The 25,091-nt window shown below is 38.8% G+C and overlaps 1 protein-coding gene and 1 non-coding gene across 4 annotated transcripts in view; one reads left to right on the forward strand and one right to left on the reverse strand.

Annotated features, from left to right (window-relative positions):
- MIER3 (MIER family member 3) overlaps positions 1-22,210 on the reverse strand; it is a 30,584-nt gene extending 8,374 nt beyond the window's left edge. The window contains exons 1-10 of one of the 3 annotated variants that reach the window (XM_045565725.1): positions 22,171-22,210; positions 20,701-20,725; positions 16,963-17,108; positions 8,738-8,872; positions 7,425-7,545; positions 6,459-6,544; positions 6,184-6,256; positions 3,928-4,079; positions 2,750-2,831; positions 1,159-1,253 (exon numbers count right to left, since the gene is read on the reverse strand). In XM_045565725.1, coding sequence (XP_045421681.1) covers positions 1,159-1,253; positions 2,750-2,831; positions 3,928-4,079; positions 6,184-6,256; positions 6,459-6,544; positions 7,425-7,545; positions 8,738-8,872; positions 16,963-17,108; positions 20,701-20,725; positions 22,171-22,179 — 924 coding nt within the window. In that variant the 5' untranslated portion in view covers positions 22,180-22,210. Of the gene's footprint in view, positions 1-1,158; positions 1,254-2,749; positions 2,832-3,927; positions 4,080-6,183; positions 6,257-6,458; positions 6,545-7,424; positions 7,546-8,737; positions 8,873-14,669; positions 14,855-16,962; positions 17,109-20,700; positions 20,726-22,060; positions 22,096-22,170 lie in introns of those variants that run through there. The other 2 variants (XM_045565727.1, XM_045565726.1) reach the window with 2 other exon arrangements.
- LOC123648678 lies at positions 12,433-12,539 on the forward strand. Its single transcript, XR_006738706.1, has one exon. It is a non-coding gene; the product is annotated as a U6 spliceosomal RNA (small nuclear RNA).
- Positions 22,211-25,091: the final 2,881 nt, after the last annotated feature.

Consider the following 25,091-nt stretch of genomic DNA (forward strand, 5'->3'; position numbering starts at 1 on the left):
CTCCCACATGCATAACTTCCCCCACTGTCAACATAACCAGAGTGGTACACTTGTTAAAATCAATAAACCTACATTGACACATCATTACCCAAAGTCCACAGTTTACATTAGGGTTCACTCTTGACATACATTCTGCGGGTTTTGACAATGGATAATGACATGTATCCACCATTATAGTATCATACAGGGTAGTTTCACTGCCCTTAAAATCCTCTGTGCTCCACCTATGCATCTCTCCCTCCGACCTCTAAACCTCTGGGAACCAGTGATCTTTTTATTGTCTCTATAGTTTTCACCTTTTCCAGAATGTCATACAGTTGTAGCCTTTTCAGATTGGCTTCTTTCACTTAGTAATATGCATTTAAGATTTCTCATGTCTCTTTGTGGCTTCATAGCTCATTGTTTTTTAAGCACTGAATAATAGGCCAGTGTCTAGATGTGCCACAGTTTATTTATCCACTCATCTCAAAGGACATAGTGGTTCCTTCCAAGTTTTGGCAACTATGATTAAAGCTGCTATAAACACTGTGTGGAGGTTTTGTGTGGACATAAGTTTTCAACTCATTTGGGTAAATACCAAGGAGCAGGATTGCTAAATCATATGGTAAAAGTTTGTTTGGTTTTATAAGAAACTGACAAACTGTCTTCCAAAGTGGCTATACCATTTTGCATTCCTACCAATAATGCCTGTAAGTTCCTATTGCTCCACATCCTTGCCAGCATTTGCTGTTGCTAGAATGTATTTTTTAGTTGTTTTCAGTAACAATGTTTCTTCTTTCAGCAATTGCAGTTTTTACTGCTGATAAGAAATTTTTGAGGCCACAAACCTCTGAATAGCTCGGAAAGAAATGAAAGTTAAGGAAGAGCATAAAAGAGTAAGAACTTTCCTGAAAAATATCATGAATCCATTTTCTTTGAGTAGAATATTATAACTGTTTATGTGAAAAGATAAGTGAATATACTCTCAGCCATCCCATGAGCAGCCTGTGGCATCTGTGAGCAAATTCCAGTTATGTTTATAGTGATGTAAGAGATGTTAATGGCAGGGGAATATTAACAAGTTATTGCTATTTTTCCTACTCAAGTGACTTACAAATTAGTTGCTTACATTCACTGTAATTAGTAAGGAATTTCTCTGTACTAATTTGCTTAACTTACCTTATTCTTCTGTATAAGATGAAAATCTTTTCCAAAAAGCATGAGTGCATGTTCAAAGCTTCGGCATTCCTCTTCTGTCCATGCAGTCATTCCTTCTAAAAAATAATTTAAAACAAAATTCATTGTCCTCGGCACTCTTTTATGAGAATCACTGATTTATTTTCCATGTTTTCCCTGTAAAAGGCCATAAACACATACACTCTCTCTCTCTCTCTCTCTCACTCACACACACAAATTCTGTATGTAGGAGATTTCTATTAGGATCACCAAAAGTATGCATATTCTAAATCTTATCAATAAGCCTAGAATACAAAAATATAAACATTGGGTTTTTTCCTCTGCATTATGAGATAAGAATTTAATGTTTTTCTTTAACCTATGCTTGTTTTTCTGATTTTTAAAAAATGTTTTACAATAAGCATATACTATTTTAAAATTAGAAAAAAGGGCTATTTCCTTTATGGGGGAAAAAAGCTCTATTTTGGTCTTACATCAAAACTGTTAAGTTCTTTAATTAGAGGCCATAAATAAAACATAATCAATACATATTTATTTAAAGTTGGAGTGCCATACTCTGTAAATATAAGAATAAGAAACAGTCCACGTTCTCAAAACATGTTCTCCATGTTCTCAGAATACTAAATCCCATTCAACTTTCCAGCAGATGTTAATGTTGAAAAATTCAAAATCTATTTGGGGTAGAGACCCAGAAGGTATTCACAGAGTCACAGTCTAGACTTAAGAGTTTGCTTATTATGCCCCTTTATCTCTGAAGTGTCTCACTTAATGATACTGGAGACCGGGTCCCCAAAGCCATTAATAATCTACAATAAAGGTGAAAAAATAGTTTGAAGAAACCAGTATTTAGTTTTTGAGAGTTTTAAGAGCTTAAAATGATTTTTTCAAGAAGCAGCTTTTATAAGGGAAATATTTGAATAGACTAACTCAATGTACAAATTTAAGTGTACTATTTTCAGCTTTTATATTTTCCAAGCCATTTATATAATATTACTAACTATTATTTTCACTCTGTATCTACTTAACGTAAGCTATGGTGCATGCAATCCGTTTATATAATGACAAAAAATACTGAAATAAAAGTTAACTATTTTCCTTGACACACACAAAACAAAACCTAAGCACTGAAAAAATGTTATTACATGATTACTAAAAATACACTTCTTACAATAAATTCAACGGAATATATTATACATGTTACTTTTTAAAATCCTTAATCTCCTTTTCATTTCCTGTCTGGTTTTTTAAAAAACAGAAAAAAAAAACAACTTTTTTTTCAATGAAATTATAAAATCATTCTTTTTAATTACTTTGGATTATTGTCATCTCTGGGGTCTGCTTTGTTCTGCAACTATTTCTTCAAGAAAGTGGAGGTGATGGGGGAATAACTAATTTGTATTTGAACAATCTCGTATGTCTAAAAGTAGAGGGCAAGAAAAGGAAAAAATTTGACGAACAGAGATCTTATAAAAATGTTACAGAATTGCTCTGTTCCTTACAATATTTTGCTTAAATATTGAAATGACCATCCTTTGTCATTTCTCTCTCTTGAATTCAAGTGTTTCTTTCTTACCTTGAGATGCTTTTCCATTGCAGCAGTACCTTTCGATTGCTTCCTTTATATTGTGGTTACACTTGAGAAGTTCATATAATGCCTAGGAGAGACAGAGGGAATAAAACATCCAGTAAAAATTGCTGTAAGTTCATACCTAACAGCATTTAAAAAAACAGGTAGAGTCTTGACAAATACTGGCTGAAATACTCCCTAATTTCAGGACATTTGAGGGTACATTTGCCCAGGCATTTAGTTTACATAACTATCCTGCAGACTGACTCTGGTACTACTTCAGTTTGTTCATTCTTACTCTAATTCTCAGAAGACACCTACCTGTATCATTCTTCACTCTTTTTTCTTCTAATTGCTAGGCCTTCTGAGCTGAGACATACCCCTATTTTAGATGTGGGGTACAAAAATCCAATGGGATTTCTTTTTGACAGCTGATAAAACTACTCTGAAGTTCAGCTAGTATGATTTCTCTATGTTACTTGGGAATTCAAGTTTGAGTCTACCTATCTCTGGGTATTCATTAGTCAGGATCGATTTGGGATACAGAGTGAAAAAGGTATTTGAGAGGGGCAAAATGATGTCAGAGGGGCAAAACTAGGGGCATTCAAAAGGGGCATTAACAGTCTGTTAATAGGCAATGCTCCCACCCCCCAGTCCAGATGTGATCAGGAGACTGTTCCACATCTACAGGTACACAAGTGCTTAGCAAATGCTCCTACATCAAATTCATATCGTCTTAATAGACACCACTTTTAATCATTTCCTGATTGAAGTTCAAGAATAATTCAAAGAGTATATTTATCATAAAATCTAAAAGTCCAACCATAGAGCATGTTTAAAGAAGTAACTACAAGTCTAAGAAAAAATATAATCATCAAGAATGAGGTACTAAAGAATTCTCAATGGCAAAGGAAAATACGATTAAGTGATTAAAAGGATATAAAATGGTATCTAAAGTAAGATATGTGTATCTGTATAGAAAAAAGACCAGAAGACATGAAACTATGTAAAACGGTTACCTCTAGGATTTGAGATTATGTTTTTTTAAACCAGTACTTTGCAAATTTTAAAAATCTGTCGGAAAAGATATCCAATTCACATGTAAGAAATATTTAAATCAAACACATGAAACCAAGGAGATACTGAAGTTGGCTGCCGTTTCAACAGAAGTAGTTGAAGTATACCTGTTCATTGTCCCTTGTATGCGTTCCTGCAGAAATCCTATCCATTAGTTTTTCATTTCCAGTTCTTAATGAGGTCTCAACAAGGTACTCCTTAACTTTGCTCTCCAAAACCACATCAGGACGCCAAAGTAGCTGGTCTTCATTTTCATACACTGATAAAGAAAATTCCATTAGCACATTAAAAATAGTGAACACACTCAAAGATGTACACAAACAGTTCTTTATCCTCTTGATAGGCTATTACACTGGGACAAGTAAGTAACTTTGAGGACGCCAGTAATTTGATTATCTGGCAAGTAGAGCCTTTCACTAGTTTAAGAATCTTTTTTAAATTTTATTATAGGCCAAGGGTTCTGGTGGCTAGAACAAGTGGCTTTTTTGGTGGTCGGATTTACTGATTAGAAGGCTTTCCATACCTAGTAAAATCTAATGGAAAACCCCCTATTGGTATCTTATACTCTTCTAATGAAGGGGTAAAAATAACCTGTGTAAATTCACTAATAACCTCATTAGAATTTTCTCTTAAATTCCCTAAACAGCTCTATGAAATCTCTAGAGGTTAAAAATTGCAAACAAATAAAATAAACAAATAAAACCATATAAAAACTAAACTATCTGGTAATAATGAAATATCTAAGAAAGGCATACTTTTCCTTTACTAACATCCTCTCAACAAGAGTATTTTTATTTAAAGGAGGAAGCAGATGAATTGAATATCCCTAGGGTTTTTGAAAAGAAGGGCAAATAGTTGGAGAAGTAAACTTTCCACAGTCTCTTAAAAGACTGATAATAATGAACAAAATGTCACTAAGTTTATATTTTGCACAAGTTTATACTAATGCACTCTACCATTTTACTCAAAGCTTCTGTGTTACATAATAAAGTAATATGGATGGCCCAAGTATTTAGCCCAGTACTTCAAGTGCAATCTATTCTTCAAGTGTGTAATAAATACTAAATATAGCTAATACAAATTTATTGATACCTCACCATGTACCAGGGACTGTGATAAGTGCCTTATGGTCACAACTGTATAAGGCAGGTATTATCATACTCAGTTAGCAGGAAAGTTAAAACTGAAGTGTGCCTGTAAAGCAATTAAGACTGACTTTTTAGAGAAGTTCCTGAAACTTTCTTTACTCTTTGGTCACAACTGAAAATAGGTAAAACAGTCTGGATTTATTCCCTCAAAAGACAGAGAATGTATACCTTCCCCTTTGATTTGCAGAACTGATAGATAACCTGCATTATGTCTTCCCTAAGGAACTGTAGCTGCTGAGCATGTACTTGGCTCCAAGGGTATGTGTGGCATTGGAACGGGATGTATATGTGCCGAGGCTGCCACATCTGAAGACCATCAGCTATTGTTTGCTTCCTCTGGGACAACTGGCTTCCATCACTTTGAAAGCAGTTTTAGGAAAACAGCATTGTTAGGGGCTGCCAAGGCTAACAACCCCAGGGTAGCCAGTCCTCCCCTCCTTTAAACGGGGGACGATCTGGTATGGAAGAAAGAAAGAGGGACTCAGGAAGTGTTGTGCTGGCTGTGCTGCTTTTGCCCAGGAACAAATCAATTCATGGAAAAGGCCAAACGCCTATGGAATTATTCCAAATGTACCTGGTTCCTGAGTTCAGCTACGAAGGTGTACCTGTATTTTTACTTCCCACAACCTTATCCCCTCCATACTATCAGAACCAACTATAGTTGGAATCTATCAAAAATGTAAAGAAAAACTAATTACACATATGTACGGGTGTACAGCAAAAGCAACAGAACCCTTACATTCCACCTCCTGCTCTTTCAGGGCTGGGGCAGGAGAATTTCTTCTAGTCTCTTTTTCCCTCAAGAGTTTTCTTTCCACAGGATTATATCCTTAACATTCTCATTATCTCAGGGAGGAAATTCTACCTACTTTTATTAAAGCAGGGTGTAGGCCAAGATACTGCACCTTAGAAGGCTCTCCACTATTTTAACAGGCACTGAGCACGCTGGCTAAGAAAGTTTTTTTGTGTGTGTGTGTGTTTGTGTGTGTGTGTACGTTGGGGGGGCTCTTACAACAAGTCTCGCGAAGTCTGAGTCTCATGGTTAATTTTGACACATTTTTCCAAAGTCAGGCCTAAATACTCTGACTCTGGAAGTTTCCCTGACCCCAAATCTATCTTTATGCTGTCAAGGTTGGTATATTATCAGATATTTAAAGAACCATTTTAAGTGATAACTTTAATCTACCAAACATCAAAATAAAAAGTTTTCCTTACCTTTTTCACTACCATCGTATTCTCCAAGATATGGGGGAATCTCTGCCTGATATTGTAAACCAATCATTATTTCCTACAGGAAAATTGAGAAGTAAAAATAACTTCTTATAAAAATAAATGCTGAAACAAAGGTCCCAAACTCATTAATCAGGTTCTACAAGTCAAAAGAAACTTTATCTTGTAACAACAAAATTATCATAAATCATTTCAGAAATGTTTTTAAAAGCCACTTTAGTCCAAATGGTCTACTAGATTATCATGGTAACTCAACTTACTTTCCTCAAATCTTCAGGACAGTTACCACTGTCTGTTTCAACATCTTCAACTTCTGATTCCTTATCGCCATCACATGTAGTATTTGCTTAAAAGAAAAAAATTAAAAAGGTTTTTATTGCTTATTTTTGTAGCACCTGGGAGAATGCCTATTATTTAATATTTTATAAAAACTTGTGGAATAAATGAGATCAGCATAAATATACTAAACCTCCTGCATTATTTTTGCAATTGACATTAGTCAAAACAAGACTCTAAAAGCTCTAATAAAGTATATGGTGTCCTTATAATTATTATGGTGTACTGTTAAATAGTTTGGGAGTTAAAAGGAAACCATTGTGGTTACCTTAAAAAGAAAGTAAAGCACTGGAGTTCTGATTACACTAATCCAGAAAGAGATATACACAGCAGCTGCATATTGAGTACATCAAAATTGTTTTTGCACACACACAAGTGCATGTGTACTTGAACATGTTAAATGGTTCTTCTACCTTAAAGATACCTCAAAAAATATAAGCGAGATTGCATATAAGAAATTGTTTCAGTCCAAAGCCTTTTTAATATTACTGATAAACATTAAGGGGTGACACCAAGAATAGGAAAAAGAAAAATTGAATGAATTATTAAAAATATTTTTTAAGCATTGATAAATTTTCAAAACCAGGAGAGCAAGGGCATTTTAAAAGAAGTCCCAAAAATGTCTATAAAATTTCATGATCAAACTAAGACTGGTTACCATATCAATAGATGAGTCTTGGAAAACAGCCTTGCAAAACTAAATTTATGTTTCAATTTTTAAATGGTATATTAGTTCACCTCTAGCCCAGTAAAAAGGCTGTAATCTTGTTCAACATAAATTACAATACTATTTTATCTCAACTATATAAAACACTTAGAATATTCTAACATGAAGTACTTAACACATATTATCAATGCTACTATTAATCAGTAATGATTGGGTTTCTTACATCGTAACGGCCTAGGGAAGAAATCTGAAGTCTCATGGGAAGTCACAGACGGTGTCAGATCATCCGCAGAAGACTGAGTTTCCTCATCATCGCCTGACAACAAGTCTTTTGCTATTTCCTCCTGGAAGAATAGGAAGGCAGTGCCAGAGTAAGAAATAATTACATCTCATCAATTAAGAAAAATGTCTTTTTATAACACACAATACAATTAAGAACTAGCTGAAGCCCCCTTAGTTTTAGAAGTAATTGTGAAATTCTCCTATTAATTTACTTCATGTACACAAATATTTAACGATATTTAATACTTAATTATAGGTAATATTTAATAATATACTAGTAAATAATAACAAGTGCAACTATATAAACAATTGCCTACTTTTAGGGTATGCAGAATTTTCCTAAAGCTATAGGCTAATTTTTACTGAATTTACAACAAAAATAATCTGACTTCTAAGTGGTTAACAATACTCACTTTCTGCCAATGATAAATAAAATAAAACTGAAAAAAAGCCTCCAAACTCCACTCTTCCAACAATTTAAAAAGTCCAACCAATGAATAGCTCTGACTAGTGACATAACTTTAAAAGCAGCATGTTTGAATTAATTTTTATGTAAATGTATAGTCATCCTTGTGCCTAGTACATAGTAGGCACTCAATAAATACTTGAATGACTATAGTCATTAAGGTCTGTGGTACATTAATATCATATTGACTAAAAAATGGGAACAACATAACTCACAAAAAGAGGTTCCAAGATGTGGATTCCTCTCCCTGCCTCAGATCTGCAAGGGAAGGAAAGGTTTCCAGGGATCTGTTAGCAGAGACTGTGGCTGTGAGAATGTTCCCCAGCAGGGACAAGGCCTCCCCACAACCAGCCTATGTCAGAGATGGATCACCGTGGCCTTGGCTGCTGCAGCCGCTGTCACTCCCAGAGCCAAGAAAACAGAACTTCTCTCCAACCACTCCACGCCTAAGCCAGCTTGGTTTGAAGGCTTCTGGGGGATTTATTAATCAATGCTTTCATGTGTTTACGGGATAAAAAGAAGTTAAGGCAAAATCTAAGTTTAGATACAATGTGTCTACAAAGGAAGATGAAAAAATTATGGGAGAACATTCAGGCATGCAAAGTATCATGAAGCTACTGCTACTCTTAAAATAGTGTAATCAAAGCCAATGTTTAAATCAGTCACCAAAATGATAAGAGAAATGAGTCAACAAGTTTACATTTCAGAATTATAAAATGCTTTAAATGAAAGAAACTCTAATAAAAACAGTCAATGATAATATTTTTCTTTTAAATGCTTGTACTTACTTTGTCTAGTGTCATGTCTGGTAGTTCATCTGCCAGTTCACTTGGGGAACTATTTGCACTGGAATTTGCAACCGCTGGAATTGTAGGTTCATAGCCATAGAATGCCAGTAAATCTTCTAGAGGCATGTTTCCTTCCTATTCAAGCCAAGAGACAAACATGAACTCAGCAGGTGTCACAATACTGAACTGCGGGTAAACTGTGTGATTGTCCTTAAGTTCATAAAGCACATTATCAAAATGGCAGAACAAACTAAAGCTAAGTTTCAGTTTTTCTTTTATACTGTTGTCAGAAAGCTGACCAAACACCTAGAGCTATAAATAATATATTAATAAAAGCCTAACAAATAACACTTAGTTTTTATTTTCCAGCATTTTACTTTTAAAAAAATTCCCCAAATATTTGCTTTAGTGCAGACCTTTTTTTTAGCTTTCACATTAGTATAAAGATTTGCCTTGAAAATATTTCCAATTAATTAATCAATAACTTCATGTAATTTTCAGTTTGTTTCCTTGCACGTAACAGGTGACCACTTGGTTTATTCTTCATGTTAATTAGTAGATACCTGATAGGAAATCTTTGCTGAACACTTACTAATACCAGCAACATTTAATTATTAATGTTCAAAGCACAATTATCCTTTTATATTCTTACTACTGTATCTGACATTTTATTCCAGATTTTTTTTTAAAACAACTGTCTGATGATGATTGTATTATTATCACCATCATCTTACAGGTAAGAAAACTGAGGTTTAGCTCTGGGTTTCAATCCTGGTCCACCAAGTTCTTTAACTGGATGGTGCTTTCATAAAATTACATACTCTGGTTCCAGTGCAGCCCATGTTACAAATACCTATGCCATGCCCCATAGTGACACCCAGTCACTGTTTTCTTCCCACTAATCTATGTGAAAATAAGTGCTATCTTTCCTTTTTTAATAGAGTCATGTGCTGTATAACAATGTTTCCGTCAAAGATGGACTGAGGTAGGAACAGCAGGCTGTGCCATATAGCCTAGATGTGTAATGGGCTGTACCAAGTTTGTGTAAGTATACTCTATGAAGTATACACAATGACAAAATTGCCTAGTGATGGATTTCTCTGAATGTGCCCCCATCATTAAGCGAGGCATGACTATATTTTAACTACTGAAGTGTATAGAACTATTTATAATTATCATTCAAATAAACAATTTCAAAGCAGTATCCTAGGAACTAGTTCATTTGTTAAGTGTTTTTAAGATGTTTGTGTCTATCAATTAAGAGATTTATTTTTAAAGCTTGCTTATTGGTTTAATTTTCCCTTTAAGCCAAATTACCTAAGTCGGGAAGCAAACAGCATAAAAATGCTAGAGTGTGAAGAACATGCCCACAGCTGATCACACAGTGAACTGAGAGGAGCTAGCGATGATTCCTAGAGAGCAAGCTGGCTGCCCACAAGGCATGCAGGCTGTGAGGGCCCTCAAAAATCTGGCCTTCACCTTTGCAGATACGGAACTTACACTTCACTGTACCTGACTGAAACAGATTCATGCTAAATGAATTTAGAAAAAAGTATACAATAGAATGCTAATTCATAAATTTGCAGTAGTAGACATATGCCTTTCTAATGACTGTAACAATCATGTCATTCCTGAATCCTTTCAGCTTGGGATTGAAATCAATAAAAACCTGCTTCGGGAGCATGGAGTCAGCACAAATTGAGTCAGACTGTCAGGACAGACAGAAGTTCACCCACGCCGTGAATTATTCTTCTCCTAAACCAAAGAATTCCTTGGAGGTGAACAGAATCAGATTTAGAGTCTCTCTATGGCTCTATTCTTGCTCCTTGCAAATCCATGCAGCCCATTCCCTTTGGCTCATACTGGTTATAATACAAGAAGTGACTGGATTGCAGCCTTTGCCAACCACCTGTCAGTAGTATTTCTCAAAAACTTCAGTTTCAGATTCTCTCCCTGAACTGAGGAGATGGAAATTCTCACTTCTTATGCATTGATGGTCCACCTTCTCATCATTTACTAGGTTCTAGTTACTTCGCTGAGGGTTACTGGCTATGGATATAGAAATGACATTTATAGAAAAATCCCTGCTCATAAGGAATTCGGTCTTAGTTGGAGAAACTGGTAAATTAATAATTATAATACAATGTGATAGCTACAATACTCAGTTCTGGAATTGGTGCTATGAATTTTTGAGTATAGAGAAGACCTACACCCAAGAATAGTGGTATGGGGCAGGGAGGTACAGACAGAGAGCGAAGATTGAGCTAAGTTTGGAAGATGACAAGGCCATTGACAAAACACAAACATAGCACTGCCAATTTTGATGAATACAAAGTAAACAAATATGAGGATCCTGAGATACACAGTAACATTGGGGTCTGCTTTCACAGGGGAGCAGGAAAAGACAGTAAATGACCTGAAGTCTAAGTGGCCAGTCCCATGAAGGGCATTCCAGGCAAAGGAAACAACACACATGAGGCCTGAAGGTGGCTTCCCACTATGCCAAAGTGGCCACAGCTTGGTAAGCAGAGTGAAAAGTGGCTCAGGAGGAGAATGGAAACAGAGGCAAGGACAGATCACAAAGGGCCTCATGGCCAGGAAAAGGAACTTAGACTTTATTCCCAGGGCAGTGGGAAGCCATTGGAGAATTATAAAAAGGGAGTAACAGGCAGTTATTTCTTCTTGATGTACTGGACAGCTGCATGAAGAAAAGTTGGGTGGGAATGAGGAGATATGAGAGAAGCAGGGAGACCACTTAAGGGGCCTCATGCTGGGTTAGGGTAGTGACACAGACAAGGAGAGAAGTGAATAGAAGAGATACATTCTGAGGCGGAATCAAACGGGTTACTAGATGTGGGAGTGAAAGGGAGGGAAGGACGACTCCCAGATTTCTATTCGAGCAATTAGATGGTGGTAACTTTTCCTGAGCTAGAAAAGACTAAAGAGAAGGTTTTCGAAGGAAAAAAATTAAGAGTTCTGCAAAGGACACAGTTAAGTTTGAGAAGAGTATGAAACATCCAAGTAGAAAAGTCAAGTTGGCCAGGAGCCTGGAGCTCAGAGAATCAGGCTGGGCTAAAGATATAAATCTGGCATTCATTAGCATCTAGATGATATTTAAAGCCACAGGAGCTGATGAGCTCACCCACGAAGAGGGTAGAGAGAAAAGAGAGGGGATCTATGCTTTATTAGAGAACTTTCAGATATATGGGCAGATATATTTCAGATATATTGCCCCCTATGGGCAATGGGGTATGACTGAAAAATCTTAAATACAATTTGCATTTTAGAAATAATGGTCTAGGGGAAGTAGAAGAATGAGAGCCTGAACTAAGGAAGGTAATTATTTGAGCAAAATTTAGTGAAAAGATCTGTTTGACTTACTTGATAGAGGGATCAAAAGCAATACAGCAGTCTAAATAGATTGCCAGATTTCTGGCGTGAGAAGTTAGCTAGCTATAGTACACCATGAGACAGACACACAAGACAAATAAACTTGAGGGCAGGATGATAATGATGAGTTTAAGGTGAAAGCTGAAGCAGTGGGCTTCAGTGAGATCACCCAGAAAAGGCATATAGAGTGAATAGGCAAAAGCCAAAACCTTGAAGAACATCATCAATTAAAATGCAGGCAAAGAAAGAAAAGCCCATAAATAAGATAGAGGGAGAACCTAGAGAGTAGAATTAGAACCAGGAGAGTGCTTGCTTCGGCAGCACATATACTAAAATTGGAACGATACAGAGAAGATTAGCATGGCCCCTGCGCAAGGATGACACGCAAATTCATGGAGCATTCCATATTTTTAAGAACTGTTTCCCCGTCAAAAACCTTAGTTACCTGAACTGATTCTTTGTAAAAACTGAAATTCAGTGATTAAAGAAAAGCTAGAATTCTAAAAAAAAAAAAAAAAAAAAAAGAACCAGGAGAAAGCACGATTATGTAAATTAAGGCAGAAGCAAGTACGGAGAAACTAGGAATGGTCACTTGGGTCAAATACCAAGGAGAAATCAAGGGAGAGAAAGATAGATAAGAATTCTTTGATATTTGGCAATCGGGAATTATCAGCAATCCCACAGCATGGTGGATGAAGCCAAGCTAAGGACTGAATGAAAGGGGAGAAAGTACACACACATATATCTGAGACTTGGCTATAGAAGGAAAATGACTAAGGGCAACACAGGGTCAAGAGATTTCCTTCCAAATGTGCAGACTGTAAGAATAGGATTCCATGTGGAAACTTAACAAAAAAGTAGAAGAATAAACTGAAGGCAAGAGAGACGGAATCTAGGTGTTAGCCTGGGATGTGGCAGACACTTTGTGGACAGGAGGGAAAGAATATAAAAGTTAAGCTTCTTGGGGGATGGGGAACAGGAAGTTCCCAGTAGTCACATGAAAACCCCTACTTTTCTATAAAGACACAGGCATGATCATCTGTTGAGGGCAAAGGTGACTATCTTAGCAGAAACCTTATCAGTAAATTCAAGGGATGATACTGGGGACCAATGGGCTGGTGCTTAAGCACAAATTATTTGTACTGGAACTTCTTAAGCAAAACTGGAAAAGGTGAATCCAGTCTCTGAAGCACTTCCCAAATGAGCTCTCTATTAGAGCCTATTAATAAAGCCCTTAGTCCTTTGAAGCATAAAAACAATTTTTTCAAAATGAATTAGTAAGTCTTGAAGTCTCTGAAGATCTGTGGTGGCCAGATCAGCTTAGAAGTTTGATCAGCACCTTACCCCAGGTATAAGGACTTTTCTCTTCTATCTTTTTCTAGGGTATTTTGTTGAGTCTATTTAAATTTAAAGGGACATAGCTGAGTGTAGTCACACTTATAAACGAACTATTGTCTAAGTCAAAGGGTTTGTATTAGGAAGAATACAAGATGTAGGGCAGGGAACCGACTAATTGCTAACCATTATCTTGGGCAAATCACCTAACTCCTCTCCACTCCATTTTCTCATTTGTAAAAAGGAAAATACCATCATTTCCTTGATCCTATGATGCACACTGTCACATATCTGAATCAGGATGGATCCCATTACCAACACACAAGTTTCACACAGTAGTGTCTCTCCCTGACCCCATCTATGCTATGTAAATCAATGGTACATCTTATAATCAGCAAGGCCTCTGAGCCAAGGAAATAACACCAATTCTTGTCTAGCACACCTGATAGCATTGCTGAGTGGATCAAATGAGACTAAGTGAAGTGCAGATCAATGTTAGCAACCAGTATAACACCTGATACCTTAAAGTGCAGTTTACAAAATATACATAATTTGTATAAATCCTTTAAAAAGAAAAAAAGGACAGACCTATACTAAAGTCTAAGTGATAGAAAAAGTAGTGTCTTACTTTCTCATTTATTTACGCTTTTCTGAATTTTTAGAATTTTCTCACAATGATCAGGGGATATATCTATATATTAATAGAAGCAGAAATAAGAACTGTAACAGAAACCATATTTTAGTATGTCTAGTAACTAAAATCTAGCCACTTAATTTGTACTCTATGCTCACTATAAGAAAACTGATTTTGTACCTCTCTTATTATTTTCCTTAATACATGATTTATTGAAAATCTGTATGTGCCAAAATAAAGATCGTATTTACAGTCAACGAACAATTGAGTTTATTTACTGAGTATAAAAACTTATTTATAATTTTTGAAAATAAACATTAACATCAAGCTCCTAAGACTGTTAATATGTATCAATACCTAAATCATTGTTCCAATAATAGATTAATAGACATTATTATAAATTATATAGAAATAATAAAAACATAATTTAAAATTTATTTTAAAAACTTTACCCTTACTCTTTATAAGGATATTTATGTCTCTATCTACTGTTTCTTTTATTCATTTTCCTGTTTTATTAAACATCAATAAAGAATAGAAACCACATCTACACAATTATTCTTTACTACATACAGATCAGAACCACAGATTCAAAGGAAGTGGGCAGTCAGTCACTCTTAGGAATAACTCCTCTTGTCCACTGCTCAATGAGAGAAGGATTAGCCTTTGGAATGAAGACACAGTTCTTGGGTCTTCTGTAGAATTTGTACTTTTCCAGCCCAATTTCCAAGAGTGTGATAAAATGCCAGGAAGAAAAACTGTCCAAGTACAGAAAAGTTGAAACACTTAAGGGCCTATAATTTTTCTGAATCTACAAATTCAATGATAGATATTACAAAGAAAAGATTTCATTACTAGTGTTTACTAAACAAAATGAAAATCATAGGAATAGGGACTAGGTATTTCTGTGAATAGCTAAGTAAGTCTGTTGTTGATTATTTCTCTGCATCTTCCTCAAGTTCCTTTTAAAACTCACTAAACACAGATCAAAGCAGCTATTATTACAATTTCTATAACAACAAAGCCTACAAATCTGAAAAATAAAATTTTACTAGCACATAAAAATCTCTACCAGATTACCCACAGTCAAGCAATAACTAAGTTAACACAGTAAATGAAGTTTAGTTCTTACTATTTTACTGACAAATGGCTATTTGCATGGCTAAAATGCATCTGACACTTCTAGAAAACATTTTCTTGTATCTTGTTTTAAGTCGACTGCTGTCTCCCTACTTTTAACAACAAACACATTATCCAGGAAGGTGCATTGTTAAGCCACCTGGGACTTTTGCCTCATGCCCACATAACATGCCTACAGCAGTGTCCTGACTTAAGACTACAAAAAAGAATTGTTGTCTATTTTAAGAAGCTTTCCCTGAACTCCCACACCAGCCTAAACATCTTTTACTAAATATACATACCCTTTGTGCCACAGCTCTCATTGCTTAGCTCTTTCATGGTCCTTAATATATATAAAAAAAATTTTTGTTCCCATTGGTCACCCCACATTAGACTATAAGCTCCTTGAGTTCAGGGACATTGTCAAATTGCTCATTTTTACAATTCCAGACCTACACAGTCCTTGGCTTATCGATAATGTTAGATGGACTAGAATTTTCAGTTATTCCAGGGTACCTACCCATAAGTAGGAAGGAATTGCCTGAGTAAAGCCAAGATAGAGCTTGAGACTCTCAGGCATCTTTTCGCATCAATAGGCAACATTTTATTATCATTCCTGAAAGGAGCAACAGGCAAAAGATTTTTCTTCTTCTACCACTTGAGTATTTCACAACAATTTTAGCTTTATATTCCCAAATCGGTTTAGCTTTTACAGATTTTTTTTAAGTGAATAAATCTAACTGCAATTTTATTAATTCAACTGGCAAATGAATGAGCACTTATAGAAAATTTCAGGTCTACTGGAACAAGCCTGGGATGTAGGCCCTGAAGACTCTGTCTTCTGTTTCCCTGTGTATTAACATGAAGAAAGAAATGACATAATAACCCACTCATACCTTACAAAGACAGTAAGCAATAGAGATTATATATGCAAGAATGTGCTTTTTCTTCTTCAAGAAAAAGAGGTATAAGAACTCAGGGGATTAGTATTATTTCATATTACTTCTGAAAGCTTCTGTCATTCTGGGCTGATTAGAAATTTTCAAATAAAGTTAATTTATAGATAACTATAATCTTAGTTTTTCCAAATAACCCCTATGGAGGTCTCTCTGTATAGTCCTGGTATAAACGCGTGTTTAAAATACAGTTCATTTGAATTTATATTGTCTCTGGGTTTAAAAAGTTATAAGCTACACTCCTTCTTGCTTACTTTTTAAAAGATGACTGGGGGTCAGGATGGGACATTACCAATTTACATTTGAAAATATGGTAAACCTTTTTCTTTTTCAATCTTTTTACAGTATTTTACCAGATCATCAGTTATTTGAAGGAAAAGACTTCTCTTTGTATCTACTATCGTACTTAAATTCAAGTTTGACCCTCAGCAGAACAGTATAATATAATGGAAAAAGGGCTAAACTAGGATCCGGAACTAAGTTTAAGGCCTACAGTTCTCTAAACCTCAATAATCTCATCTGCAAAATGCCTAGATGTACCTACCTTGCTGTGCTGATATAAGCTTAAAACTTAGGTTATTATAAACTAATTTTGAGAAATTAAATGAAAATGCACTTATTAGGCTATTCCCCGCCCCAATAATGAGAAAATCAGTGATATTCCGTAAAAGTGAGGTCAAAAAAAAATACAGATCCAATTTTTATTTCAGGTAGATTATAAAATAATTTATAATAGAATTTCAAAATCTTTACTACAAGTTTGTGTTAAAATACTAAAGTAAATCCTTTACCTTTTCTAAGTCTTCAATTTCAGAACTGAAGTTTTTACCCTCATCCATCATTTCTTCTTCTTCGAGAGTTCTTTCATCATCATAGTCATGGACCAACATCTCGGCAGTGGGGTCAAAATCATGATCCTCAGAAGACAAAGAGCCAACTGGAATGAAACAAACTCAATCACTTTACAAATTTACAAGGTTATTTACAAAAGAAAATAAAAATTTGTGTTCTTCTGCCAGTCCCTTTTAATATTTTATATGTAGGCTTTATTAAATGAATCTACTATATACTTTATAGGTTATAAAGTAAGACTATATGATTCTGAAAAGATATCTGAACCAGCAAAAGAACAAGGCAAAGTAATTCACTTTTATAATGGGTCCAGTCCAGGAGAAAACAAGTTGTAATAGCAACAAAGTGATTTAAATGGCATGGTCTTAAACAAATGTTCTAATAGAAAAACAGTCAAATTTGCGTAACAGTTTAATACATATGTATAAAAGCAATAGCAAAAAGTCAAAAGGATTAAATTTCCATTAATGGAAGACTTCACAAGAATCTACCATACACTAAGGCTAACACTTCAGATGAGAATATAAATTTTACCCAAATTCTTACCCTCAAGTACACAAAACACAACAGAAATCTGGTTTATAAAACAAGTACAAGTTTCTGTGAAGCAGCTATACAGCAATTCACTTTTTAAAAACACTATATCACTTTACATATCTATAACAGTATTTCAAGCTCCCCAGCATTAATCAGACAAGCATTAAACTGTAAAACTATACTTTACTTTGGATTACTAATAAAGTTCTTAGGATTATGTGAAGGGAATACAGACAATCATAACTTAAGGTTTGGGAAGATATATCCATTGCAAGTTGTTTTCGTAAATTCATACTTGTTTATACTTCTTAATAGCAAATATGAATTCAAGAGGAAACACCAAAAACCAAGATAAGAAATGACTAAAATCCATAATCCTAAGAGAATGAAATCAAATTTATGAAAAACAGGATTTTCTCTACTTATTTTACTCTAGTATCTAATTCAATTAGACCAGTGTGACTCTCAGAAGAGGGAAGGAAGGAAGGATCAGAATATGGTCGTGTGGGGAAAAAAAGTGGATAGAAGCATATTCAACATCAAAAGTTTGATCTGTTCTTAGTGAAGCTATTGAATATTTTAAAATTTCAAACATTTAAGAACAGTGTGAGATCATAACCAGAACACTGAACTAGGCCAAAGATTTTTCACTATGGAAAAACCACAGACATAATTCAATGTTTTTGATTCTGAGTTCCAAGAACTCTAATCATTAGTCCTAAAAATAATACAATTTCTATGGGACTTAACTTTTTAGGTTTACATGATGACGTTATTTCTTTAAAGGTTGAAAAATATCTGCTCATTTACAAACCTGAAGTACATATGGTTTAACTCAATTTTAAAGAGAAAGATAAATATTTATTAACTAGCTCAAAAACAGAACATCTACCATTACAAATTTTCTTCCTTTGAGGAATTCCTGGAAACCTCCAAAATATGCCAAAGCGGCAGGGATGAAATAGATGCTAACTTTTCCACCTCTTTGGGAGCAAAATTTTACTCTCTTTTGTTATTCCTATATCAGTTGGCACAATAGGCTTCCCCTTTAATATGGAAGGTATTCAATAAGGGCCAGAAATTGAAGGGCTTCAGGTTCTACTCCTGGCTTTGTCCTTGGCTTTCTGGGACCTGAGGCAAGTCCTTTAAACTTTCTACATCTACCTCCAGTCTTCCATTTGTAAAATACACAGGGGTGGCTGAAAGGACCTCAAGAGTCCCTTCCAGGTCTAAAATTCTCCTAAAAAACTAATTGATTAAAAACAGGTTATAAGTCTGTTTAGACACCAAAACTACACTGTCTTTGGTGTTTTATTTAAGATTGCAACTTCCCTTCAAGACCAGCCTGAGCAAGAGTGAGATCCCCTCTCTACTAAATATAGAAAACTTAGCCAGGCGTCACATGCCTGTAGTCCCAGTCCCAGCTACTCGGGAGGCTGAGGCAGGAGGATAGCTTGTGCCCAGGAGTTTGAGGCTGTAGTGAGATGATGATGCCACTGCACTCGACTCTGGGTGACAAAGCGAGACTGTCTAAAAGAGAAAAAAAAAAAAAGAGCCAGGTACGGTGGCTCATGCCTGTAATCCTAGCACTCTGGGAGGCCGAGGCAGGTGGATCGTTAGAGCTCAGGAGTTCGAGACCAGCCTGAGCAAGAGCAAGACCCCATCTCTACTAAAAAGAGAAAGAAATCATATGGACAACTAAAAATATATATAGAAAAAATTAGCCGGGCATGGTGCCACATGCCTGTAGTCCCAGCTACTCAGGAGGCTGAGGCAGGAGGATCTCTTGAGTCCAGGAGTTTGAGGTTGCTGTTTGCTAGGCTGACGCCACGGCACTCTAGCCTGGGCAACAGAGTGAGACTGTCTCAAAAAAAAAAGATTGCAACTTCTTAAAAGAAGTCAGTGATGCAAAATGGAAAAATTCCATTGTCATCCAGATGTTTGGCATCACACACATAAATATTCTTTTCCTGAAATCAGTTATAACAAAGAAATGTTTGTATCAAAATTAGCAAAAATTTTTTAAATAATTTTTAAATGTAAAGATGTAGACAGCTATTTTTAAAATATCCACAAATTTCTTTTACTTGGTGTATTTTACAATATCTTAAATGATAATCAAGTGAGACCTTGAAGGTGGAGTAAATACAAAAAGTAATTTTGCAAGGAAATGCATTGTTCACTCTAAGACAACATGTTCTAACGGAAGACCTGGGAGCTCATCTGTGCTCCGCTGCTAACTATAGCGTTATTTAAGTCTCCTCAACTGTAAAATAAGGGAGTTGGACTAGTTCAGAAGTGCTTTTCCTGGAGAATATGAGAGGGAAAAGAGGTAGGCAAGAGGGGAGCTGGAAAGGGGATCAGAAATTGAAACAAGGCACATAAGGAAAGGTCCTTACCATGGATCTGCTTCAGGGGTTCCACAAACCCCAAATTGTGTAATTATGAACATGTGCAGAATTCTGGAGAGAGAGTCTCTTGCTTTCATCAGATTCTGAGAGGGGTTTCTGACCTCAAAAAGGTTAAAGAAACACTGTACTAGGATGACCTACGGTTGTTGTCTTCTCAGATCAAAAATACTAAATCACCACTTTTCAGCGCCAAACTTGGATGTTCTTTTTTCATATTATTACTAAGGCAGCTTTACCTAACTCTCAATTTTAACACAACCCATAGACATTTAATTATAAAAAAGAGACAAAATAATGGGAGATGCGGAGTTATGGTTAATAATTAATTTAAGCAGTCCCAAAATTCTGACAAATTAAAGACTCAATCTCTCCAAGAAATCAAAATTAAAATCTAAAATGCTAAAGTTAGTGGAAAGTCTATTTGGGATTTACTGTTTCAGACTTGGAGGAAAAAACAATACACGTAAAAATTAAAGATATCACTTAGAAGAACACTTGTCTTAGCAGCTTTGTAATAAGGTTATTTTTTCAACATGCAAGAAAAAAAAAGGATAGTATAACTAACTCCCTTTCTAGAACAACTTAATTACCAAATGCACGTTGAAACTCTTAAAAACTGATGATGAAAAACTTGCAGGATAAATTTTTGAGGGGAAACCTTTAGTAATGGATCTTTGAGCCCGCATTACCCTCCGGGACCCACAAAAGAGGTAAGAAAATAGGACAAACCTGGGCTTGAACTTCCAAAAGAAGCCTAAGAGAGAGAGAAGAAAACGTGAGGTTAGATCGCGCAGCCAAGGAAAGAGGCAGCGCCGGCAACAGGGAGCAGAGGAGGCGGAGTCGAGCGCTCCTCCGCAGCTGCCAAAAGTGCAAGACGTAGCTTCGCTCCAGTCGCTCCCGGCCCCTTTCGGGCCCCCTCTTGGCTGCCTCGCCTTCCTCCCGGAGTCCCCAGTGTACAAACTCGCAGACCCGGGACGAAACCCGGAGTCTAAGAGGCAACTCCAAGCCTCTTCTTAGAGCTCGGCAAGTTACAAAGCACAGAAGCAAAACCCAGAGCAGTCGGCTCGCAGCATCAGTCCCCTATCCCAAACATCTCGGGAGTCCCCCAAATCCCACCCAGCCCCCCGCGGCCCCAAACAACTCCTTGCAACGCAACACCCTTTCCTGGATGGAACTTGCTCACTGGGCACCTAGTCTGTCCCGTGGGGCCCGGAAGCCCCAACTCCGGCGCCGTCCTCTGCCCTGGAGCGCAGGCCGGCTCAAATCGGACACTTGCCCCCAAACCAAAGCGCGAGCCCCCCACGGTCTCTCCCGAGTCCAGAGATACAGTTCCTCAGTTCCAGGGATGGCGGTTCCTTCCAAAGTGTTCAGTCCCGCCCCGGGCCCGCCGGCGCGCCCCTCGCCCCAGCGAGCTCCTGCCGAGGGGTTCCTGCCGCGCCACCCCCTCCCCACCAGTTCACTAGTCCCGGGGGAGATGGCCGGGGCAGCTTCGCTCGCCCAGCTTCCCTCCTCCAGCCCAGAAGAAACTGGGGCTATCGAGCCACTCTCCTGGAGAGGGCGTCGAGGGTCGCGGTCTGCTCCTTCACCCCAGGGGCTCCCACACATCCTGGGCTGCGGGGCGGGGAGTCCCGCTCCTCTCCCGCGAAGCCCGGCGGCCGCGCATCCCGCTCGCCGCCGCGCCCGGCGCAAAGTGGAGCGTGCGGCTCCTTCGCGCCGCAGCCCGGGCCCGGTGGGCCGGGGACACAGCGCACCACTCCCGCAGGGCAGTGGCGCAGCCCGCTCCCCGCTTTGCAATCCAGCCACGGAGGGGGGGCTCGGCCGGTTTCCACCCACCCGGGCCCTAGGAGGCGGCGCGGAGGCGCTGGCGGCCGGCGTCAGCGGCCGGGGCCACGACACGGTCCCTTCCCTGGGCAGGGGCTCGCTGCCGCCGGCCGCCGCCTCCGTCTGGCCCCGTCGCCTGGCTCGGCCGGGGCCGGAGCCGCCGCGGCCTAGTCTCGGAGGGAGACCGCTCCCGCGCCCGCTCCCGCCCCCCGGCCGGCCCCGCCGCGGCCCGTCGCCACCCCGCGACCCCCGTGCCGCCGCGCCGCACCCCACGGAGCCGCGGAAAGAGCCCCGGATCCCCCAGGCCGGCTCGGGGACCGCGGGGGCCGTCGGGCGCCCGCTCCAGCCCGGCCGCTCCTGCCCGGTTTCCCTGCTCACCTCCGCCATATTGGTACCTTTAGGGCGAACGAGCAGCGCCGAGCCCAGTCCCCGGATGGGGCGCCTGAGCCAATCGCAGCCGCCGCCGCCACCGCGGTCCGCCCGGCACCCGCCCGGCGGCGGAGGCGGCTCGGCCCCTTATAGGGCAGGGCGGCCCGCGACGCCCCCGGCCCGCTCGCACGCCCACCCCACCCCGCCCGGCGCCCCTCGCCGCGCCCCGCGTCCGCCCGCCGCCGGCCGACCTGCGTCCGCGCTCACCCGTCCTCCTCCCGCCTGGAGTAAAGTTCCTGCCGAACTGGAGGCAAGCGGGGACGGACAGGCGCGGGACAGACCCCCGTCCAGCCAGTCGAGGCCCTAGCGCCGGCGGGGGCGGCGGGGTCCGATCCGCACACGCTGCGGTGTGTAGGGCGTGGGGGAGGCGGGCGGGGGACTTGACGGGCAGGCGCTGTGGAGGGACAACTCGGCAGACCCAACTTCCCTGAGAGGCGATGGGTGGAATAGACTCACGGGCGAGAGGAAGCGCTGGGCGAAGAGAGAAGCGGCTGATGGATGGCAGAGTCAGTCCAGAATGAGAGGACAGCGACAAGGCACTTTGCGCTTTCCCCGTAGAGACCTGCAGGAATGGGGGATGCAGACCGGGGTATACTGGCTCATGCAGTGGACGATGCAAGTAGACATTTGCCGAACAGGCTCTGGAAAGTAATGACAGTACGGAAGAAAAGGCAAAAAAAGATCGACAGGGCAAAGAAATGATGATGAACGTATTTGTACAATTCAAAAATGTTCATAAAATATATACTGTGAACTTATGAAAAAAGTTAGACCAGTCCTAAGCGTTGTTAATCACCAAAGAGACTAGAGGGTACCTGGAGGCACACAAAAGATAGATCTGTTGAAGGATGGCAATATGTATCAAAGGCCCTGAAAATGAATCTCAAAAACTCTACCTCCTCTCCGCCCCCAGCAAAAGGCCAAACATTTGCTTAGGATCGTAAAAGCAAGCCAGTCCTGTGTGCAAGTGGATGGGTGAAAGAGGGAGGGCAAGGCTTAACGGGTATACCTGCTCCTACGTGTGGCTTATGGCCCATTACTCTTCACTGGGGAAGCTGAGTCTAAACTCTGGTAGGACCACATCCACACTGAACAACTTTGAGCAAAGTACACAAAAATATACACTAGCAACTGGTTGGTGGCCCACAGAAGTAGATCCTACAAGAAGTTAAAGTTTGTGGTAGCCCTGGCAAATTTGGAAGACAGCTATTGTCCCAAGGTGGAAAGCCAGAAATAATCATAGGTGTGGAAAAGTCTGCCATAAGGTACATGGATAAGTGAGATGCAAACATAATCAGGAAACTATGGCAGGGCCCTACAGGGATTTGCAGACACCAGAGCTCTTCTCCCAGCTTTTTGCTAACACACATGTAATATTAAATGATAGAGGTGAAGTTTGTGTTATAATCTCACAAGTTGAGAGACTTTCTAGAAACTAAAATTTCCATACTTTTAATTCAAACATGAAAGGTCTGAATTTTAACCTAGGGTCTCTGCAATTCCCCTGCTCCTGGGGTGCATACTTGAGGGTGAGGCTGGAGACTGGATTATGGGAGGAGGGGAGAAGGTTAATTTCAAAATTTTTGCCAAGACTTCTCAAAATCACTGGTAAAATTTATTTATGGAAATTTTAAGGAAAAATCACTTCAACTGTTTCAAAACATCATAAAGACATGGAAAGTTACACTTTCTCTTCTGTGAAAGATATCTTTCGACCTTTTGTCCAGTTGAATAACTCAAAAACAGCTGAACTTTGAAACCAGAACCTTGGCACGCATTGTATGTACTGTCCTCAATGAGGCGTTCAGAGTTTTCAAAGTAAAAGAGTGGCTTGAAATTAAGTGCAAGTGATTATCTTTAGAAATGAGACAACGAGCAGGGCCTGTGGACAGAGCTGTTAAACAGTGGCCTGAGCACTGGACCACAGTCCAAGCCATAGGAAGAGTGTCTTCAGCAGCCTGCCTGGTACGTTACACTAAGAAAAACATTTTCTTCCTAGCAAATTCAGCTAATCCAAACTATAAATGTGGACTGAGATTATGTTTTGCCACGTCTGAGAAATACGGATTTGTGTACTTGCGTGAACCTAGTAGGGTTTCTGTAGATTTTCTTTTTATTAAATTGTAAAGATTTTGTATAGACATTTGTGATTTTGACTGCTTATATGCTCTCCATCATAGTACATAGTTTAGGGAGTCTGTGTCCATGGTATTAAATAAGGATCCAGAGAAAGATAAATGAAGCTAAATTAATTAGCAGTTTAAAGAAGCAGAGCTACTTTTCCCTTCCTGATCACTAGAGAAAAAGTAAACCCACTCTTACATAATACATTCCTTTTATGATAAAGTGTATAAAGTCTACTGTATGTAGATGGATCTTTCATTCTTTTTGATGACAAGACTTCCAGGAGTCAGTACAGATAAAAAGTTCTTTTGTTGCATGCAGTTGAAATTAAAATACTATTAACAATTTTACATTTATTATTGTCCTGTCACTACACAACAGGGGGCATTATATGGAAAGTGCTAGATGCTGGGCACTATGGGACCACAATAAAAGTCTTTGTCCCCCCAAAAGCTTACAGTCTAACTAAGTAATTTCTATAGGTGGTAGATGGGTACCTGAGCAAGGAAAGCTCAAGGCTGAAACCATAATAACCCCCTAAGTAAACCCAAAATGTCATAAATCCTCCAGCCATCTTTAGAAATGAAATAAATCAAGAAAAGATTATCTATAAATGTGTGATTTGAGATGGCTTACAGTCAATGCATACAATAAAATAGGAAAATGTAAATATAAAAAATGAGGACCAATGAAACTAACTAGACAAGGAGGTTAGCACCAAAGAAAGTAAAAACAAGGTCATGAGG

Source organism: Lemur catta, chromosome 12 (genome assembly GCF_020740605.2).
Source record: "Lemur catta isolate mLemCat1 chromosome 12, mLemCat1.pri, whole genome shotgun sequence".
Taxonomy (NCBI): domain Eukaryota; kingdom Metazoa; phylum Chordata; class Mammalia; order Primates; family Lemuridae; genus Lemur; species Lemur catta.